The sequence below is a fragment of the Aegilops tauschii genome, chromosome 5, assembly GCF_002575655.3.
Source record: "Aegilops tauschii subsp. strangulata cultivar AL8/78 chromosome 5, Aet v6.0, whole genome shotgun sequence".
Classification (NCBI taxonomy): Eukaryota; Viridiplantae; Streptophyta; class Magnoliopsida; order Poales; family Poaceae; genus Aegilops; species Aegilops tauschii.
Window position 1 is genome coordinate 384,033,925 of NC_053039.3, and position 23,392 is coordinate 384,057,316.

At 43.0% G+C, this 23,392-nt stretch overlaps 1 protein-coding gene and 1 pseudogene across 1 annotated transcript; one reads left to right on the forward strand and one right to left on the reverse strand.

The window, feature by feature from the left end:
• LOC109786112 (uncharacterized) overlaps positions 1-18,627 on the forward strand; it is a 28,784-nt pseudogene extending 10,157 nt beyond the window's left edge.
• Positions 15,954-19,578, reverse strand: LOC109786138 (heat shock protein 81-3). Its single transcript, XM_020344723.3, has 3 exons — positions 19,277-19,578; positions 18,634-19,056; positions 15,954-17,740 (listed from the first exon to the last, which is right to left on the reverse strand). Exons 1-3 carry the CDS (start codon positions 19,400-19,402, stop codon positions 16,187-16,189), a joined length of 2,103 nt encoding a protein of 700 aa, XP_020200312.1. The 5' UTR covers positions 19,403-19,578; the 3' UTR covers positions 15,954-16,186.
• Positions 19,579-23,392: the final 3,814 nt, after the last annotated feature.

The following is a 23,392-nucleotide window of genomic DNA, read 5'->3' on the forward strand; positions in this document are numbered from 1 at the left end:
CGGTCATTGGTAGCGGAACTGCCTCAAATACTTGGTAGATAAGAAGGCTGGCAACTTCAACAAAAGTATATTTGATATATGTGTTATTGATGTGTACCTTACTAGTACTCCTAGTAGCACATGGGTATTAGATACCGGTTCAGTTGCTAATATTGGTAACTCGAAACAAAAGCTACGGAATAAACGGAGACTAGCTAAGGGCAAGGTGACGATATGTGTTGGAAGTGTTTCCAAGGTTGATGTGATCACCATCGCACGCTCCCTCTACCTTCGGGATTAGTGTTGAACCTAGATAAATGTTGTTTGCATTGGTGTCTGCATTGAGCGTGAACATGATTGGATCATGTTTATTGCAATACGGTTATTCATTTAACTCAGAGAATAATGGTTATTCTGTTTACATGAATAATACCTTATATGGTCATGCACCCAATGTGAATGGTTTATTGAATCTTGGTCGTAGTGATACACATGTTCATAACATTGATGCCAAAAGATGTAGAGTTGATAATGATAGTACCACTTTCTTGTGGCACTGCCTCTTAGGTCATATTGGTGTAAAGCGCATGAAGAACCTCCATGCCGATGGACTTTTGGAGTCACTTGATTTTGAATCACTTGACACATGCGAGCCATGCCTCATTGGCAAGATGACTAAAACCCCGTTTTCGAGAACAATGGAACGGGCAAGTGACTTGTTGGAAATCATACATGCTGATGTGTGCTATCCGATGAGTGTTGACGCGTGCGGTGGATATCGTTATTTTCTCACCTTCACCGATGAATTGAGTAGATATGGGTATATTTACTTAATGAAGCATAAGTCTGAAACATTTGAAAAGTTCAAGCAATTTCAGAGTGAAGTTGAGAATCATCATAACAAGAAGCTCAAGTTCCTACGATCTAATCAAGGGGAGAGTATCTGAGTTATGATTTTGGCAATCACTAAATACAAGGTGGAATTGTTTCACAGTTGACGCCACCTGGAACATCATAGCGTAATGGTGTGTCCGAACGTCGTAATCACACCCTATTGGATATGGTGCGATCTATGATGTCTCTTACCGATCTACCGCTATCATTTTGGGATTATGCATTAGAGACAATTACATTCACTTTAAATACGGCACCATCTAAGTCCGTGGAGATAACACCGTGGTTTGGCAAGAAACCTAAGTTGTTGTTTCTTAAGGTTTGGGGCTACGATGCTTATGTCGATAGGCTTCGGCCAGAAAGCTCAAACCCAAAGCGGAAAATTGTGTCTTCATATAATACCCAAACAAGACGATTGGGTATACCTTCTATCTCAGATCTGAGGGCAAAGTGTTTGTCGCTATGAACAGGTCCTTTCTCAAGAAAGAGTTTCTCTCGAAAGAATTGAGTGGGAGGAAGATAGAACTTGATGAGGTTGTTGAACCTTTACTTCAACCAGAGAGTAGTGCAGCACAGAAAGATTTTTCTGTGGCACCTACCTCAGTTGAAGAGAAAGCTAATGATGATGATCATGGAGCTTCAGATCAAGTTACTACCAAACCTCGTAGGTCGACAAGGGTGTGTACAACTTCTGAGTGGTAACCCTGTCTTAAAGGTCATGTTGTTGGACAACGATGAACCTATGAGCTATGAAGAAGCGATGGTGGGCCCGGATTCCAACAAATGGCTGGAAGCCCTGAAATCCGAGATAGGATCCATGTATGAGATCAAATTATGGACTTTGGTGGACTTGCCCGGTGATCGGCAAGCCATTGAGAATAATTGGATCTTTAAGAAGAAGACAGATGCTGATGGTAATGTCACCATTTATGAAGCTCGACTTGTCTCAAAGAAGTTTCCGACAAGTTCAAGGAGTTGACTGTGATGAATCTTTCTCAATCATAGCGATGCTAAAGTCTGTTAGAATTATGTTAGCAGTTGCTGCATTTTGATTTACGAAATCAGGCAGATGGATGTCAAAGCAAAGTTTCCTTCATGGTTTCCGTGAGGAAAGGTCGTATGTGATACAACCAGAAGGTTTTTTCAATCCTGAGGATGCTAAAAGGTATGCAAACTCCAGCGATCCTTCTATGGACTGGAGCAAGTTCCTCGGAGTTGGAACATACGCTTTGATGAGGTGATCAAAGCATTTGGGTTTATACAAAGTTTGCAAGAAACTTGTATTTGCAAGAAAGTGAGTGGGAGCACTACAACATTTTGATAAGTATATGTGGATGACATATTGCTGATCAGAAATGATGTAGAATTTTTGGAAAGCATAAAGGGTTGTTTGAATGGAGTTTTTCAAAGGAAGACCTGTGTAAAACTGCTTACATGTTGGGTATCAAGATCTATAGAGATAGATCAAGACACCTGATAAGACTTTCACAGAGCACATACCTTGACATGACCTTGAAGGAGTTCAAGATGGATTAGTCAAAGAAGGAGTTCTTGCCTGAGTTGTAAGGTGTGAAGTTAAGACTTTAAGCTCGACCATGGCAGAAGAAAGGGAGAGGACGAAAGTCGTCCCCTATGCCTTAGCCATAGGCTCTATACGATATGCCATGCTACCGCACCTGATATAGATGTGCCTTGCCACGTGTCTGGCAAGGGGGTACGAGAGTGATCCAAGAATGGATCATTGGACAGCGGTCAAAATTGTCCTTAAAGGAATAAGGAAATATTTCTCGGTTATGGTGGTGATGAAGAGTTCGGCGTAAAGGGTTACGTCGATGCAAGCTTTAACACCTATCCAGATGACTCTGAGTAGCAAACCGGATACATATAGTGGAGCAACCATTTGGAATAGCTCCAAGTGGAGCATAGTAGCAACATCTACAATATGAAATAGATATTTGCGAAGAACACATGGATCTGAATGTTGCAAACCCGTTGACTAAAACCTCTCTCGTAAGCATAACATGCTCAAACCCTAGAACTCATTGAGTGTTAATCACATGGTGATGTGAACTAGATTATTGAATCTAGTAAACTCTTGGGTATTAGTCACATTGCGATGTGAACTATGAGTGTTGATCACATGGTGATGTGAACTAGATTATTGACTCTAGTGCAAGTGGGAGACTGTTGGAAATATGCCCTAGAGACAATAATAAAATGGTTATTATTATATTTCCTTGTTCATGATAATTGTCTATTATTCATGCTATAATTGTATTAACCGGAAACCGTAATACATGTGTGAATACATAGACCACAACTTGTCCCTAGTAAGCCTCTAGTTGACTAGCTCGTTGATCTATAGATGGTCGTGGTTTCCTGACCATGGACATTGGATGTCGTTGATAATGGGATCACATCATTAGGAGAATGATGTGATGGACAAGACCCAATCCTAAGCATAGCACAAGATCGTGTAGTTCGTTTTGCTAGAGCTTTTCTAATGTCAAGTATCGTTTCCTTAGACCATGAGATTGTGCAACTCCCGGATACCGTAGGAATGCTTTGGGTGTATCAAACATCACAACGTAACTGGGTGACTATAAAGGTGCACTACAGGTGTCTCTGAAAGTGTCTGTTGGGTTGGCACAAATCGAGACAGGGATTTGTCACTCCGTGTGACGGAGAGGTATCTCTGGGCCCACTCGGTAATGCATCATCATAATGAGCTCAATGTGACTAAGAAGTTAGCCATGGGATCATGTGTTACGTAACGAGTAAAAGACTTGCGGGTAACAAGATTGAACGAGGTATGGGGATACCAACGATCGAATCTCGGGCAAGTAACATACCGATAGACAAAGGGAATTGAATACAGGATTGATTGAATCCCCGACATCGTGGTTCATCCGATGAGATCATCGTGGAACATGTGGGAGCCAACATGGGTATCCAGATCCCGCTGTTGGTTATTGGCTGGAGAACGTCTCGGTCATGTCTGCATGGTTCCCGAACCCGTAGGGTCTACACACTTAAGGTTCGGTGACGCTAGAGTTGTTATGGGAAATAGTATGTGGTTACCGAAGGTTGTTCGGAGTCCCGGATGAGATTCCGGACATGACGAGGAACTCTGGAATGGTCCGGAGGTGAAGATCGATATATTGGACGAAGAGTATTGGAGTCCGGAATTGTTCCGGGGGTACCAGGTGACGACCAGCGTGTCCGAAAGGGGTTTCGGAGGCCTCGGCAAGCGTTGGGGGGGTCCTTATGGGCCAAGGGGAGGGGGCACATCAGCCCACTAAGGGGCTGTGCGCCCCTCCCACCCCATCTCGCGTAACGTGGAGAGGTTGGGGCGCCTCCCCTAGGGGAGCCACCCTTCCCGGCTTGGGGGGCAATTTTCCTAGGGGTGGGGGCACCCAAACCCATCTAGGGTTTCCCCTGTGGCCGCCGCCCCTCCCCTAGGGAAACCCTAGGGCGCCTCCTCCTTCCCCCTTCCCCCTATATAAAGTGAGGGGGAGAGAGGGCAGCCGCACCCCTTCCCTGGCGCAACCCTCTCCTCCTCCAACTCCGTAGTGCTTAGCGAAGCTCTGCCGGAGAACCACGAGCTCCATCGCCACCGCGCTGTCGTGCTACTGGAGTTCTCCCTCAACTTCTCCTCTCCCCTTGCTGGATCAAGAAGGAGGAGACATCCCCGAGCTGTACGTGTGTTGAACGCGGAGGTGCCGTCCGTTCGGCACTTGGATCGGATCTTCCGTGATTTGAATCGCCGCGAGTACGACTCCATCAACCGCGTTCTTGTAACGCTTCCGCTTAGTGATCTTCAAGGGTATGAAGATGCACTCCTTCTCTCTCGTTGCTAGCATCTCCTAGATTGATCTTGGTGACACGTAGGAAAATTTTGAATTATTACTACGTTCCCCAACACCTTCGTGTTCATGAGTCATTCTTGCAAACAATATGTACATCAGCAAGAGATCATCATGCACATGAGTGTGATGCATATACTTACCTTGTGGTCTAGAGCTGGCTTTGGAAGAGATGAACTTGGGAAAACAGGGTTAGAGAACACAAGAACATTCTAATTAAAGCAATTTCAAAAAACCACAAGAGTACCAAGACTGGGATGACATGTAATGGGTGAGTACTTATTACTTCATTTGGATATAGTCATGTCCCCAAAGATTAAATGTATGCAATGAATTCCAGAGATTTTCTTCCTTATATATGGACTCTTTTTCCCCCTAAATCTGATATTGGATAATGGGAGAAGGTAGGGTAAGAGAAAATCAAAGCAAGAAATTTAGAGCATGAAAAGATGCAAACAATCATATATTGACGTGTATTTCCCCTCTTAAAGACATGTGACTTCTCTCCTCATGTTTTACTAGCATCTGGGAGAGCTAATATGTGCTCTCTCTCTCTCTCTCTCTCTCTCTCTCTCTCTCTCTCTCTCTCTCCTATGTGATAAGCTTTGATGTGCTCTCTCTCCCCCTTTGACATCAATTTCCAAGAAGGGAACTTCTGGAGCATGAGTCAAATAGGTCTGCTCCTTGAGACACACTACAAAGCAACATGTAAATTAAGATGTGAGTAGAGGATAAGAATCATTGACTGGAGCTGGAGAAGAATTGAAATATGCAATGACAAAAAGTTTTCTCAGCAGTGCAATCGGTAACGTCGACCCATTTTCATTGGTGACACCGAGTTGGCAGTGTCACAGATGATGCATATCAGTCGAACCGGGTTGGTCTACGTTGGTTGTACCGATGAACTGTCTATAAGATATTCTTGTAGTTCGGTCTAGCCGATAGGCTTGGATCGGTGAGTCCGAGTTCAATGCAGAGGAAATTTTTTGTCAACTTAGCTCACTTGGCAATTGAATCTTACAAGGAATTGCAAGGAATTTATTAAAAGATTTGCAATGAATTTAACATAGAAGAAGTAGAAAAAACATACAAAAGGAAAGAGATCTAGATGAAGATTTTTTTTTATAAGGGGAACAAGATAGCAAGAAACATATGAAAAACACAAAGTAAGTGAACAAGGAAACACTAGAGACCTTCATCTAGAAGGGGTCGGCGACAAAGTCAGCTATGTTAGAGTATATTGACTGAGGAGTCAAGTGATAACACTTGATCGTAGGTCATACTCATCGTTTAAGCTTAAAATGGGGTTACCATTTTTCGTTTAAGCATTTTGATGTATTCATATCTCGTTGAGTTTCTTTGACCCATGACTTGGAGTAAAGCTTCTCTAAGATGGAATAACAAACCTTGGGTGGTGTTGATCTTGATCATGTAGTCGAACTTGTGTTAGATGCTCAAGGTTGATGTAGTCCATCAAGAGTTGGAAGCACCACTTATAGTTTGAGTTCATCTTCCTACATGGGTTAGTCTTGCAAGGAAAAGCACTTGTGTATCCAAAATGACAATCATGAATTTTGATATATAGAATTTGTCAAAGGATATGTTGAGTGGATTCATGCTTCCTTGTATTCAACATCCATATAGTAGAAACTTGATGATGTAGAGATTGCTCAAGATGTGAGTGACTTGCAATCTCATAGATTTGGGCTCATCCAAGTACCTACACGGGTTAGATAACATGCAAGGGTACAAGTATAGATCCAAGAGATATGATTATCATCATAAGAGAAATATCAAGGATTTGTCAAAAAGGCTCATGCCTTGCATGTATCCAAATGGAGTTTGTACTCCAAGTTTGAGGCATCAATGATATTCAATTCACCTCTCAAACGGCAAAAAAACTTTCACATCAAGCGGTTTGGTGAATATATCCGCCAATTGCTTATCGGTATGAACATGTTTAAGATTAATTTCTCCTTTAGCAACATATATGATCTCGAATGATATCATGGCGAACTTCAATATGCTTAGTCCGAGAATGTTGCATGGGATTGTGAGCAATCTTAATAGCACTTTCATTATCACAAAGCAATGGAACATGTTTCACATATATCCCATAATCCTTAAGAGTTTGGGTCTTCCAAAGTAATTGAGCACAACATGATCCGGCAGCAATGTATTCCGCTTCCTCGGTGGATAAGGAATCCGAGTTTTGTTTCTTGGAGGACCAAGATGCAAGAGATCTACCAAGCAATTGACAAGTACCCGAAGTGGACTTTCTATCAACCTTGTCACCGGCATAGTCCGAGTCGGAGTAGCCAACAAGATCAAAGGAAGACCTCTTAGGATACCAAATGCCAAAGTTTGGTGTATGAATTAAGTATCTCACTATCCTTTTCACAGCCTTAAGATGACATTCTTTAGGGGCCGCTTGATATCGTGCACACATGCACACACTTAGCATAATATCGGGACGGGAGGCACATAGATATAACAATGAACCAATCATAGAGCAGTAAACCTTTTGGTCAACCGGTTTGACATCCTTAGTCAAGTCAAGATGTCCACTAGTTGGCATGGGTATTTTCATACCTTTGCTTTCTTGCATGTTGAACCTCTTGAATAAGTCCTTGGTATACTTTGTTTGGGAAACAAAGGTACCCTCCTTAGTTTGCTTGATTTTTAAACCAAGAAAGAATTTGAGTTCACTCAGCATAGACATCTCAAACTTCTCCGACATTAGCCTTCCAAACTTTTCACTAAAATGAGGGTTAGTCGAACCAAATATGATATCATCCACATAAATTTGGCACACAAATAATTCACCATTAACCCTTTTAGTAAAAAGTGTAGAATCAATTTTTTCCAATTTCAAAATTTTCAATAAGAAACTTAGTCAAGCACTTATACCATGCTCTAGGAGCTTGTTTAAGACCATAAAGAGCTTTGTGAAGTTTGTAAACGTGATTAGGTTTCTTAGGATTAACAAAGCCGGGAGGTTGTTTAACATAGACTTCCTCCTCAATTTCACCATTTAAAAAATCACTTTTAATGTCCATTTGGTATAACGTGATATCATGGTGATTGGCATAAGCAAGTAAGATGTGTATGGACTCAAGTCTAGCAACGGGGGCATATGTCTCACCATACTCCATACCTTCGACTTGAGTGTAGCCTTGGGCGACGAGACAGGCCTTGCTGCGTACAACTTGTCCATCCTCAGCTTGCTTATTCCAAAACACCCACTTGGTTCCAACGACATTTTGGTTGTTGTCCAGCTTTTCTACTAAAGTCCACACTTGATTCCTCTCGAAACTGTGTAGCTCTTCATGCATGGCGTTCACCCAAAATCCGGATCATCAAGAGCTTCTTCAACCTTCATAGGTTCAATACTAGAAATGAATGAGTAATGTTCACAAAAGTTAGCCAAACGAGTTTTAGAGCGAGTAATTCTCCCGGTTTGAATATCATCAAAGATTTGTTCAACGGGATGGTCTCTTGAGACTCTTGCTCTAACTCGTGAGAGCTTTTTTTTGGGTCGGGGTGGAACATCCTCTTCATTGTCTTCTTCTTCTTGTTGTTCTTCTTCATTGTTGTTGGCGTTGTTGTTCTCTTGTGGAGGTGGAGAAGGGGGTCGATGAGGTTCATCTTGTTGTACTTCCTCGTTTCCTTCGTCTTGACGTGTTCCACTTGTGGATGCCTCCAAGTCAACTTGTGGTTCACCTTGTCATGAAGTTGAGGCTTCCACTTGAACGGACGAGGTACTCTCCTTCACCTCCGTTGGGCGAATCTTGCCAATAGACAAGTCTTGAATTGCTTCCGAGGGATTATTATCTCCTACATCAATTGGCAATTGCTCCACTTGCAAGCTGTTAGATTCATCAAACTTCACATCTACCGTCTCTTCAACCTTTCGGTTGAAATTGTTGTAGACACGGTAAGTGTGAGAGTCTGAGCCATAACCGAGTAGGAAACCTTCATGAGATTTAGGGGCAAATTTCGAATGACGATGCTTATCAAGAATATAACACTTTGAACCAAATTCTTGAAAGTATCTAACTTGGGGTTTATTATCGGTGAGAAGCTCATATGTCGTCTTGCCGAGAAGCTTGTGAAGATATAGTCGATTTGTTGCATGACAAGCTGTCTCAACCGCTTCCGCCCAAAAGTGTTTTGGCGTCTTGTATTCATCAAGCATCATTCTCGCCATCTCAATAAGTGTTCGTTCTTCCTCTCAGTAACTCCATTTTGTTGAGGTGTGTCATAGCCGAGAACTCATGTGAGATCCCTTCTTCGTCAAGAAAGGTATCCACATTGGCGTTCTTGAACTCCGTTCCATTGTCGCTATGAACCTTCCTGATCTTCACTTCAAATTGATTCTGGCCTTCCTATAGCGAAGTTCTTGAAGATCTTTTTGACCTGCGATTTATGATCAAGAAAGAACACCCACGTAAATCTTGAAAAATCATCAACAATGACCAATACGAACGAGTTACCACCAAGACTCTTGTAGGCGTTGGGACCAAAAAGATCCATATGAAGTAGCTCGAGTGGTCTTCTCGTGGTCATGATGTTCTTCACGGGATGACTTCCCCCAACTTGTTTTCTTGCTTGACAAGCACTGCAAAGTCTATCCTTGTCAAATATGACATCTCTAACACCAAGGATATGATCACCTTTAATAAGCTTATCAAGATTTCACATGCCCACGTGTCCTAAGCTTCTATGCCATAACCAACCTTTAGAAGATTTAGCAATTAGGCAAGTTCTAGGTTGAGCTCTTTTAGTGAAATCAATAATGTATAGATCACCTCTACGTATACCGGTAAAGATCATATTATGATTATCTCTTCGAAACACTTGGCAATCTACTTCAGTGAATAGAACATTGAAACGAAATCGAAAGTAAATTGTAGCCAAGAGATTCAACGAGCATAACATTTTGGATGGAGCTGTCATGTGAGATGGCCACCTTACCAAGGCCAACTACCTTACCCTTTGAGTTGTCACCAAAAGTGACATACTTTCGAGGACCATTATTTTCAGCAAGCTCACGAAACATGTCCTTGTCTCCGGCCATGTGATCGATACATCCATTATCAAGAACCCATTCCTTTCCTCCAGCCATGTAACCACGAAGGTTAGACATAAGACCAAAATGTCTCATTGACTCATCAAGATCAAAGTCACTATCATCATCCTCGTCATAATATCCATGTTCAACATCGTCTTATGATTGATCATCACCTAGAGAGAGTGATTCATTAGATTTATGACCATGACAATGTGCATCTTTATGAATTCTAATGAATTGAGAAATGATGATACTAATGACTCCAACATCTCCTTTGGCACGCATGAGATCACGATGCTCAAATAGACAATCACCAAATTTAGGATCACTAGGATTCATTTTATGAAAAGCAATGGACTTTTGAAGAATCTCATCTAGATTATTCAAGGAATGGTTTGGGAAGCGCTCCTCAAGGTATCTCCATATAGTATAAGCACATTTAAATGTAGGCAAGCATACAGGCAAATTTCTAGGCAATCCTCTAATGATAAGATCAATAGCTCTAAGATTGCGAGTCATGTCAAGATACTCATCGGGGGTAGGATGCAAGGGATCAATAGGAGGCGCACAAGAGATAGTAATATACTTGTTCAAATTATATTCATTGAAAATCTCAAGCATCTCATTTTTTCAAGCACTATAAAACTCTCAATCAAGAATAGGCACTCTACGTCTAATACTCTCAATCATAGACCCATCCATCTTTCCCCAATGGTGATTAAACCAAAGTAATGGAGACCAATGCTCTGATACCAATTGAAAGGATCGAGAAGAGGTGTCTAGAGGGGGGGTGATTAGACCTTCAACAAGCAAAAGTAGCATTTTTTAAGTTCTTCAAGTTGAGGTGGAGTTTTAGCACAAGTTTAAGCATTCACAATACATTTCAAGCAAGCATGGCAAGAGTATAAGCAGAAGAAAGAGTAAAGCATGCAAGTTGCAAGAAAGTAAAGGGATGGGATTGGAGTGTGCAAATGCAATGAAGCCACGGAGATATTTGGCGTGGTTCCGATAGGTCGTGCTATCGTGCGTCCACGTTGATGGAGACTTCAACCCACGAAGGGTAACGGTTGTGCGAGTCCATCGAGGGCCCCACCCATGAAGGGTCCACGAAGAAGCAACCTTGTCTATCCCACCATGTCCATCGCCCACGAAGGACTTGCCTCACTCAGGTAGATCTTCACGAAGTAGGCGATCTCCTTGCCCTTACAAACTCATTAGTTCAACTCCACAATCTTGTCGGAGGCTCCCAAGTGATACCTAACCAATCCGTGAGACACCACTCTCCAAAAGGTAATAGATGGTGTGATGATGATGAACTCCTTGCTCTTGTGCTTCAAATGATAGTCTCCCCAACACTCAACTCTCTCTCACAAATTTGGCTATGGTGGAAAGATGATTTGAGTGGAAAGCAATTTGGGAAAGGCTAGAGATCAAGATTCTTGTGGTTGGATTGGAATGTCTTGGTCTCAACACATGAGTAGGTGGTTCTCTCTAAGAAGATGAGTAGTGGAAGTGTAGGCACATTCTGATGGCTCTCTCTTGAATGGAGAAGGGGTGGAGGGGTATATATAGCCTCCATACAAAATCCAACCATTACACACATTTGACCCAACTCGTTGGGACCGAATAGAAGAACTCGGTGAGACCGAATTAGTTCAAAATGTGAAAGTTAGGAATCTCGGTGGGACCGACATGATCAACTCGGTGGGACCGATGTGCTAGGGTTAGGGAAATACCTCATCTCGGTGAGACCGATTTCACCAAAGAGCAAATAGAGAGTCAAGCAAACTCGGTGGGACCGATTGCACATTTCGGTGAGACCGAAATAATTATAACAGGTACCAGAGAGTTTGCAAGGCCATCTCGGTGAGACCGAGATCCCGATCGGTGAGACCGAATTGTCTAGGGTTTCTGGCAGTGGCTAGGTCAAATGAACTCGGTGGCGTCGGATAGATCAAATCGGTGGGCACGAGTTTGACTTTAGGTTTTGGACATATGTGGAAATCAGAAAGTGGCTGAGGGTTTTGGAGCAATACCATTAAGCACTATGAGCAAGTAGACCATTAAGCAATACCTCATCCCCTTTTAATAGTATTGGTTTTTCTATGGACTCAATGTGATCTTGGATCACTAAAATGAAAATGAAGAGTCTTGAGCATTTGCCAATCTTTGTCCTTAGCATTTTGAAGGGGTTCCACATCCTCTTGTCCTTGCCACACCATTGTTGAACTCATCCGAAATATACTAGATAAAAGTATTAGTCCAACAAGAGATATGTTGATATTAATTATCAAAATCACCCAAGGAGCACTTGTGCTTTCATTGGTGGAACAGCGTGAGGGGAAACCACTAGTTCAACAGGTAGATATTCCAGAAACTATCGGTGGTATTGTATCAGTTTCTTAGCTTCTGGTACTAGTTTGTTCTGTGGACTTCTGATAGGTTGATGCTACATTTTTTTGAGACTTTTGATACTGCAATGTTTTTGTGGCAGTAATTTTCATTATATGGCTCGGATTTTCTTGAGACTTTTGATAAGCTTGATGTGTTTTTGCCTTTTCTATTTCACATTGCATCACAAACTTAAGTAGATGCAGGTTCAAGCAGAGCAAACAATATTTTGTTTTCCACATTAACTAGATACATTTCTTGCTATAAAATGGATACACCGTCATGTTCTACTTTGCTTCTGTTAGCCCATGGGAAAACTTATTGAAATAAGCTTTTGTTGCTTCATGCTAATAATCTGAGTAAGCAAAAGAATGGGAGCGGCTAGATGTCAGGTGACTGAATCTAAAATTTTGGGTCAGACACTTTTTTCTTCTTTAACAACTAGCTAACCACAGACGGGAGCTACTCGAGGGAAAAAGCAGCCGTGGTGCCCAACCCATGTGGAAAAACTTATACTGTCAATATGTGCAGTCGGACACTGCATTAGTACGTACAACACTGGCTCGCTTCGTCCCTCATGTCTTCGCATGCAACACTGAATATCCTTCGCTTACACCAATGATCTGTCAGGTCGGCTAGTATTAGCTAGTTAGCTCGAATCAGCTGATCAGTCCGACATGCAACTGCAAGACCCTATTATCAGCTAAACTACACTAGCAAGCAACACTCCACAGGCACAGGCAAGACTATTTTTTCTGTGTTCTCCTCTAGGGTGGCCCGCCCAATTTTATTTTCCATTATCCACCACTGCGGCTAACTACTCTACACAAAATGAATGATTAATGCATGCGTACAACAGCTCGAAGTGTACGTGTGTAAGCCATCAAAGAAATGAATAAAGCACAACCTACTATACAGATACACGCATGTGCTAAAAAATCATATCTAAATTGTATAATCTCTCAACTTTTTGCCACATCCTGCAATCGAATGCAATAGAGCATGAAAATAACCACCGTCCAACAAAAAAGGGAAGTTTTCCAAGAATAATGAGCTAGTGGCATTGGTATTACCCTTCAAAAAAAGGAAAGAAAAGGCAAATAAAATAAAGAAAAAAATTGCACATAGTTTACACAGAAATTGTGGATATTCATAATATGCAAGAATAAGCATATAATAATGAAAGTTTCAAAAGAAAGTTTTCTAAGAAGGAATGAATTTGTGGCATGGTGTTACCCTTTAAAAGAAAGAAGAGTGTCAAACAAAGAATTAAAAAATGCACACAATATACAAAAAAATTGTGCTTTCAAATATATGCGAGAATAAGCACATAATAGTGGATTGTTTCTTAGAAAATTGCACTTTTAAAAATAAGCACACAATAGTGGATTTTTTGCAGAAACAATATTCATAAGAAGAATTGATTAGAGGCATTGGTATTACTCTTAAAGAAGAAACAAAATGAAACAAAGCTAAAAAAAATCAAATAATTAAATATTCTAAGAAATAATGAATTAGTAGCATTGGTATTACCTTTTAAGAAGAAAGAAAATGAAATAAGAACTAAAACACAAAAAATACAATCTAAAACAAACAACGACAAAAATTGCACCCAATATACACAAAAATTGCGCTTTTAAAAAATATGAAAGAATATGCATATAATAGTGGAATTTTCTTAAAAAAGGAAGAACGAATTTCTAACATTGGTATTATCTTTGAAGAAGAAAGGAACGGGACAAAAACTAAAATAAAATCAAGATAATGAAGTTTCATAAGAAAGAATGGATTAGTGGCTTTGGTAATACCCTTAAAGCAGAAAGCAAATGAAACAAAAAACTAAAACAATAAAATATGAAATTTTCTAAGAAAGAATAAATTAATGGCTTTGGTATTACCCTTTAAAAACAAATAAAATCAAATAAAAACTAAAGCGTAATAAAATAATGAAGTGTTTTAAGGATGAATGAACTAGTGGCATTGGTATTTACCCTTTAAGTAGAAAGAAAAGTAAAAAAGAAATGAAAATCTGCACAAAATATACACTAAAATTGCGCATATTGAAAATATGCAAGAATAAGCATACAATAGTGCAATTATGGCAAACAAGAAGTTTTCTAAGAAGCAAAGAATTAGTGGCATTGGTGTTACCCTTAAAGAAGAAAGAAAAATAAAATAAAAACTATAATAAAATCAAAACAATAAATTTTCATAAGAAAGAATTAATTAGTGGCATAGTTATTACCCTTTGGGAGGAAAGAAAATTAAGAAAAACTTACACACAACTTTACACTAATTTGCACTTTTTATAATATGCAAAGAATAATTATATACTAGTGCAGTTTTTGCACATATTATATAGTATTTATGTACATACATTTACACCCAACCAACATCCTAAAAATACCCACAAAATAAAATTTTAAAACCGACTAATAAAGAAAAATAAAAAAGAAAAGCAAAAAAACAAATAGAAATAGAAAAAAAGATAGACAAAAACAGAAGAAGATAGAGGAAGGCTGGGTCGTCATACGGGCTGATGGTGTTCAGCCTGCTAAGGTTTGACTCGCCCAAAACACTGGTCAGTTGAATTCCCAGCCCAAATCAGACACAACACACAACAGAATAAAAAAGGAAGCACGGATCTTGAAGCAGCAATCAACGGTCAGAAAAATCGACTGACCCTAATTCAATTTTCAGGCAACTTACATATAGCTAAAGTGCAAAAGAATTTACTAGCATCGTTACAGTGAAGATTCCTAGGAGTATTTTTATTCAAATAAGCTTTTACTGTTTCATTCCAGCGAATACTTTATTCAAGCAATTCTTCACTGGCACGTTACAATGGAGAATCCTAGGAGTAAACCCAAGTTCTCCATTAGCACTTGTGGAGCCCAAATGTCAAAATATTTGAATCTCAGAACCGAAGCTAACTTCATGCTGTGTGTGTTGCCATGCGATATATGCATTGAGTTACTGACATCTTGATCTGCTGGGGAACAAAAAGGGTATATCAATGGTGCAGTCCTGGCTAGGAGGAATCCATTTGATCCTGTGATAACTCCATTTGGTGGTGCCCCTGTGAGTGAGTGTGCGCTACCTCGGCTCTATAAGGCAGACTATTACACCTTGCAGAGCCTGCTGCAGGAGAAAGCAACGAGCCAGATTGTTGCTCAGATGTGAAGGACTTCAGGGTCGGCAGGTATGGCTACGGCAGCGTCAAGTTTGATGGAGAAACCGATGTGAGGAAGCTCGACATCGCATCCATCGTGGAGTTCAAGCACCGTGAGGTCCTTGTCTACACAGATGAGATCAAGAGACCACCTGTGGCGCAGGAGCTCAACAAGCCTGCAGAGATCACACTCCTGAATGTGAAGTGCGTCGATAAGAAGACCGGGTTGCAGTTGACGGAGGGTTCAGGGTCAAGCACTTTTAGTCGCAAGGCTCTATGGCTATGTAAAAAATACTCTGTTCCTGCATCTTATATTTGTTAGAGTCAGAAACAACAATTTTAGATCTGTGGCTGATTGTTCGTCGTTGATCCACAAGTTCATCTTGGTTCGTTTCCTTTGCCATTCACGGCCTCTAGAACGCACATATATGTACGAACAAGTCCAACAGAAGTCATTCCTATGTAGGATGGCAATTCCTTTGTCATCCTAGGGACAATTCAAAAACGAATCCAGAAGCGGCCAAACAAGCTAAAGAGCAAAAGCAAGGGAAAACATAAGTAAAGCAGATGCAAGCAATAGCAGCGAATATAGAAATATAATAACTAACACATATTGTAGAACCAACAATAACGAACTGTTCCACGAGTACCACAAACAGCTAACCGCGCTTAATGTTTGGCCAGCCAAAAGACAAAACCGATACAGCTAAAACGTGCCAAAACCATCCAACGTCGACACTAAGATAAAAACAACTAGGCGGTGCAGGGCATGGACATCTGACGACGACAGCCGACAGGCAGCCTTGGCGCTTAGTCGACCTCCTCCATCTTGCTCTCGCCGGCGTCGTCCTCCAGGGGCGGCATGTCGGTGTCGTTCTCTGGCGCCTCGTCATCCTCATCAATGCTCAGGCCAAGCTTGAGCATGCGGTGGATCCTGGTGCCGAAGGTGTTGGGGTCCTCCAGGCTGAAGCCGGAGGTGAGCAGGGAGGTCTCGAAGAGCAGCATCACGAGGTCCTTGACAGACTTGTCGTTCTTGTCGGCATCGGCACGCTTACGGAGCTCGTCCATGATGGCGTTCTCAGGGTTGATCTCCATGGTCTTCTTGCTCGACATGTAGCCAGCCATGCTCGAGTCCCTTAAGGCCTGGGCCTTCATGATCCTCTCCATGTTGGCGGTCCACCCATATTCGCCAGTCACCAGACAGCAAGGGGAGTCCACCACACGGTCAGAGACGATAACCTTCTCAACCTTGTCGCCCAGCACCTCCTTGATGACCTTGCACAGCCCCTCAAACTTCTCCTTGAGCTCCTCCTGCTTCTTCTTCTCGTCCTCGCTCTCATCAAGCTTCAGACCCTCCTTGGTGGCAGAGACAAGCTTCTTGCCCTCAAACTCCTTGAGCTGACCAATGGCATACTCATCAATGGCGTCAACCATGTAGATGACCTCATAGCCCTTCTTCTTCAGCTTCTCAAGGAAGGGAGAGTTCTCCACAGCCTTCTTGCTCTCACCAGTGATGTAGTAGATCTCGTTCTGTCCCTCCTTCATCCTGGTCACATAGTCCTTGAGGCTCGTCAGCTCATCACCACTCTTGGTGGAGTGGTACCTCAGAAGCTCAGCAATCTTGGTCCTGTTCTGGGAGTCCTCGTGGATGCCAAGCTTGAGGTTCTTGGAGAAGGCCTCGTAGAACTTGTTGTAGTCCTCCTTGTTCTCAGCAATCTCAAAGAAGAGCTCAATGCACTTCTTGACAAGGTTCTTCCTGATGACCTTGAGGATCTTGTTCTGTTGGAGAGTCTCACGGGAGATGTTCAGGGGAAGGTCCTCTGAATCAACAATGCCCTTGACAAAGCTCAGGTACTCAGGGATCAACTCCTCACAGTTATCCATGATGAAGACACGGCGCACGTACAGCTTGATGTTGTTGGCCTTCTTCTTGTTGTCGAAGAGGTCGAAGGGGGCCCTCTTGGGCACAAACAGGACAGCCTTGAACTCAAGCTGACCCTCAACAGAGAAGTGCTTGACAGCCAAATGCTCCTCCCAGTCATTGGTCAAGCTCTTGTAGAAAGCAGCGTACTCTTCCTTGTTGATCTCCTCTGGCTTCCTCATCCAGATCGGCTTCTGCTTGTTGACCAAGTTCCACTCGTGAGAGACTTCCTTGATCTTCTTTTTCTTCTTTTCCTTCTCTTCCTTCTCCTCATCAACATCCTCAACCTTGCCCTCCTCAGTATCCTTCTTCTCCTCCTCATCTTCATCATCAGAAATTTCCTTCTCGGTGGTCTTCTCAGTCCACAGGGAGATGGGGTAGCTGATAAACTCAGAGTGCTTCTTAACTAGATCCTTGATGCGGCGCTCCTCAAGGTATTCCATCTGAAAGCAAATTGTAACAAATCAGGCAATGAACAGAAAGCATGTGCAAACAAATACTGTACACAAAAAAGATATAAAGAACAGCCAAACATACATCAATACAGAATCAAAAATAAACTAGTAGAAATTCCATGCAGATATGTAATTCCATAATACAGTATTGCAATTCAAACTGACATAATGTTTTATTGCAGTAATTAAAAGAAGGTCAAATCAATAAGTACGAGTCAATCCATGCATTGCTTACATATGAGAGCATTAGAATGCAGACAACATAAGCTCATCATCAATTTAATGATTTCACAGTCAAATTTAAAGTAATAATACTACCAATCATGGTTAAAATGTTGGAAAGTCAATCATATTTATACAGGCTACATATCAACCAGCACAGATCTTAATCGAGCTCAGTCCAGGCATGATAAAATTACTGGTATCAAATTAACACAGAACTATCCCAATTCTAACAGCAAGCTGGTTAAGCAGTGCAGCCTCCCAGATAAGCATACACAACTAATCACATTACCATCAAATTTCCGCATAGTAGAGGCAACAGAGTTTTCTCATGCAGTGCAGAACTATTGGACACAAAAACATACAGTTTAGATCAAGATAAGCCTATCTACCAGACCGTTGTAAGAACAAATCACATCAACACATGGTCAGTAAGCCAATCATCACAGTTTAAAAGGCTTGGACTACATAGACAAGTAGATCACAGAACCGACAGGATTAAGCTTATGCAGTGCAGACATAGATGCCACAAAATCATACAGTTCAGATCGGGAACAAGTCAAACAAGCAACCTACTAATACAGCTACACTAACCACAGAACCTACATCAAGACATGAAGAGTAAATCAATCACAGCATAGGAGGCTTGGACTGCATACCTGGTCGTCCTTGAGGTAGAGGACCATCTTGGTACCCCTGCCGAGCTGCTCCCCAGACGTATCACGAGTGACGGTGAAGGAGCCACCGGCCTGGGACTCCCACACGTACTGCTCGTCGTCGTTGTGCTTGGTGGTGACGACAACCCTCTCGGCGACGAGGTAGGCGGAGTAGAAACCGACACCGAACTGCCCAATCATGGACACGTCGGCGCCGGCGGCGAGGGCCTCCATGAACTCCTTGGTCCCCGACCTGGCGATGGTCCCGAGGTTGTTGACGAGGTCGGACTTGGTCATCCCAATGCCGCTGTCAACGATCGTGAGCGTGTTGGTCGCCTTGTCGGGGATGATGTGGATGAAGAGCTCGGGCTGCGCGTCTAGCTTGCTCTTGTCCGTGAGGCTCTCGAACCTGATCTTGTCCAAGGCCTGCCAAAATCACACCAGTAAACACACCACGTCAGCCCAGGGACACAGATCTGAAACGCATCTCGCACGCCACGAATCAGACCGCGGGTCAACGGATCTGGCTCGACGGAATCTAAACCCTAGCGTAGGCCGCAAATCGACCATGCGCTCGGACGGATTCGTACTCGCGGATCACGGGGTAAAAATAGAGGGATGAGAAGGGGATCCGGGGGGCGCTTACATCGGAGGAGTTGGAGATGAGCTCGCGGAGGAAGATCTCCTTGTTGGAGTAGAAGGTGTTGATGATGAGCGAGAGGAGCTGGTTGATCTCGGCCTGGAAGGCGAAGGTCTCGGTCTCCGTCGCCATGGCTGTGCGCGTCCCTGAGCTGCTCGAGGCGGGGCGGGGAGCGGAGGAGAAGCGTGCGGGAGGCGGCTAGGGTTAGGAAGGGTTTTGAGAGGACGAGAGGCCGTGGGGGTGGGAGCCTATTTATGTGTGGTCTCGCGGTTCTCGAAGGTTCTACATGGGCCTGGAAGCCGGGCGAGGCCGGCGCGCGCACGTTGACGAGTCGCTGCCGGTGGTTGCTCGTGGGCTTCGCGGTTAGGGTTGCGGTGAGTTTTTGGAATGGTCGTCGGCCTTTTGGTCCTTCGTGGCCCACCGGGACCGGGGTTTTCCATTTTAGCCTGTCGATGACAGAGACCCGTTTGGTATCTTTGGACTTGGTTTTGGAAGGAAAGACGAGAGTTTAGGTGGATTCCAAACCAGTTGATTATAGGTGTCTTCTGCAGAGGAAAGGAATTACAATTCCTTATTACAAATCCATGTGGTTCTCCTCAGGTGCGAGCAAATACTCCTAGCTTATAGGTTACTCAGTTTTAAACAACCGGTAAAAGTGTTGTTGTTTTTTATGAATTGTTATTAAAAATGGAAAAACAAATTTAAAATTGTTTTTAAGTCGAACATGTTGAAACCCTCTTACATATACGATTTATACAATATAGAACACTACTCGTGCGCTTGTGCTAAACCCTTTGTTGTCGAGAGAGCTATGTTGCACTCAAAAATACTCTTATGGTCCCGAGCTCATTTGATCTCGGGACGAACAGTAAAATCCAAGAATAATGAAAATAAATTCAAAATCTCTAAAATTGCGACAAATGTTGTCAATGCTTGCAAAGTTTCATTGTGAATTGACATTTGTGGTCGTGGCAAATAAACAAAATCTTCGCTCCAAAATACTTTTGAAAAATAACATTTTTGGAGCACCGATTGTTTGCCACGACTTCTACAAATGGCATTTCACTATGAAACTTTGTAAGCATAGACAACATTTGTCAATCTTTGCCACAAAAAAAAACAGAACTTTTTTAAAAAATAATTATTTTTGAATTTACTGTTCACCCGAGCTCATATGAGCTCGAGCTAAGAAACTCCATGTCATGTTGCACCCTTCTTTTTCTTTAAGATTTGCATGGGAACCCGCTACTATACAAATAGAAACCCAAAAACTCGTACATGATAACCAGGGCTGGCCCTGGGGAGGGGCAGGGGCGTCCGCCCCAGGCCCCCAAAATCTAGGCGGGGCTCGTTCGCAGGTAGGCCATGGCCTAGGGACGCAACAGGTAAATCTCATATCATTAATGTTCAAATTCAGCTGGCAGCCCCGCAAGCGGATACTCAAAAAAACTGACAGCCCCGCACGCAACAGCCGACGAGTATTCCTCTTTTTCCTTGAGACCGCAAGTACTGAACATCAATCACGCCAAGATATCAGGCCTTGCCCAGCGGCATGACCATCATTGACAGATAGTAGCGCACGATGCCCACGCCTCGTTTTTTCCGTCATACACACCAGCCGCCAACACCCAATTCCAGTCCCCAACACGGCAAGACCATGGCCTTTGATGCCTCAATGGCAGCGATGGAGGAGCACGCCTGTAGATTCATGGCCTTCGATGCCGCAACGGCGGCGATGGAGGAGCACGCCTGGTAAGTAACAACGTGCTCTTTTTATCAACGCAACCTTTTTGATTGAATCCTTTGGGATTACATGTATTTTGAGATTTCTACACTTGCCCCAGCTGGAGAAATTGTAGTCTTCATAATCAGGAGGATTCTTCACTTAGCATTACAAAATCAACAGGTATTATAGTTTGACTCTGAAATATAAATTCTGGGCACTTTTGACTCTAGTAGCAACTCAAGTGTTGGAAATATAACCTAGAGGCTAGAGGCAATAATAAATTGGTTATTATCATATTTCCCGTCCATGAATTTTTTTATTATTAATGCTAGAATTGTATTGACCGAAAATTTAAATACATGTGTGAATACATAAACTACACCATGTCCCTAGTAAGTCTCTACTAGACTAGCTCATTGATAAAAAATGGTTAAGGTCTCCTAACCATGGACGTGAGTTGTCATTTGATAACGGGATCACATCATTAGGAGAATGATGTGATGGACAAGACCCAACCGTAAGCTTAACATATGATCGTATCACTTTAATTTTTGCTTCAGCTTTCTTCATGTCAAGTATCTACTCCTAAGACCATGAGATCATGCAACTCTCAGATACTGGAGGAATGCCTTGTGTGCAATCAAACGTCACTTCGTAATTGGGTGATCATAAAGGTGCTCTACATGTATCTCTGAAGGTGTCTGTTGGGTTGGCATTGATCGAGACTGGGATTTGTCACTCTGTATGATAGACAGATATCTCTGGGCCCTCTTGGTAATACAACATCATTAAGAGTTTGCAAGTAATGTGGCTAATGAGTTAGTCACGGGGTCTTGCATTACGGAACGAGTAAAGAGACTTGTCGGCAACGAGATTGAACTAGGTATGGAGATACCGATTACCGAATCTCGGGCAAGTAACATATCGCCAAACAAAGGGAATTGCATACGGGATTAACCGAATCCTCAACATCGTAGTTCAACCGATAAAAGATCTTCGTGGAATATGTAGGAACCAATATGGGCATCCAGATCCCGCTATTGGTTATTGACCGGAGAGGTGTCTCGGTCATGTCTACATGATGCTCGAACCCGCAGGGTCCGCATGCTTAATGTTCGGTGACGCTAGAGTAGTATTGGGATATGTACGTTTGTGACCAAATGTTGTTCGGAGTCCCGGATGAGGTCCCGGACGTCACGAGGAGCTCCAGAATGGTCAGGCGGTAAATATTTATAGATAGGAAGTCCTATTTTGGTCGCTAGAAAAGTTTCGAGCATTATCAGTATTGTACCGGGAGTGCTGAAAGGGGTCCGGGGGTCCACCGGGGGGATTCCACCTGTCTCGGGGGCCCACATGGGCTGTAGGGGGTGTGCCTTGGCCTATATGGGCCAGGTGCACCAGCCCCAAGAGGCCCATGCACCGAGAGGGGAGGAGGAAGAGTCCTAAAGGGGAAGGCACCCCTAGGTGCCTAGTGGAGGGAGGAAACTTCCCTAGGCCATCGCCCCCTCCTTGGAGGAGGGTCTAGGGCTGCACCCCAGCCCTCCCCCTTGCCTCCTATATATAATGGGGGAGAGGGAGGGGTTGAACACACCAGTTCCCACGCCCTGGCGGCAGCCCTACCTCTCCCATAACAACGTTTTCTCCTCAGATTGGTTCCGACAGCGTTTGGCGAAGCCCTGCTGGCACTGCACCACCACCATCTCCACCACGCCATCGTGCTGGTTGAGATCCCATCTACTTATCCTTACTTGCTGGATCAAGGAGGAGGAGACGTCACCGAGCCGCACATGTGCTGAACGTGGAGGTGTCGTCCGTTCGGCGCTAGATCAGATTGGATCGCGATCGGATCGCGAAGAGTACGACTACATCAACCGCGTTATACGCTTCCGCTTTCGGTCTACAAGGGTATGTAGACACACTCCCCTCTTGTTGCTATGCATATCCTAGATTAGATCTTGGGTGTTCGTAGGAATTTTTTTGATTTTCATGCTTCGTTCCCCATCAGTGGCATCATGAGCTAGGTCTATGTGTAGATGTATATGCACGAGTATAGCACAAAGAAGTTGTGAGCGTTGATGTTCAGATTGCATACTGATACGTCCATTTTGCATCATGTTTACCTACTGTTATTTATGATGTTTCTATGCATAATAATGCTTTTTGGAGTAATTCTAATGCCTTTTCTCTCATAATATGCAAGGTACACACAAAGAGGGAGAATTTCGGCAGTTGGAAATCTGGACCTGGAAAAGCTACATCAGGCCACCTATTCTGCACAACTCCAAATGAGCTGAAACTTCACGGGGAATTTTTATGGAATAAATAAGAAATATTGGAGCAAATAACTACCGAAGGGGGGCCACCTGGTGAGCACAAGACACCAGGGCGCGCCTGAC

Coding starts and splice junctions, on each gene's coding strand:
- LOC109786138 (XM_020344723.3), bottom strand. CDS start 19,402: ATGGCGACGGAGACCGAGACCTTCGCCTTCCAGGCCGAGATCAACCAG. Junction 19,057..19,276: donor TCATCTCCAACTCCTCCGAT/GTAAGCGCCCCC, acceptor TGATTTTGGCAG/GCCTTGGACAAGATCAGGTT. Junction 17,741..18,633: donor TCTACCTCAAGGACGACCAG/GTATGCAGTCCA, acceptor ATTTGCTTTCAG/ATGGAATACCTTGAGGAGCG.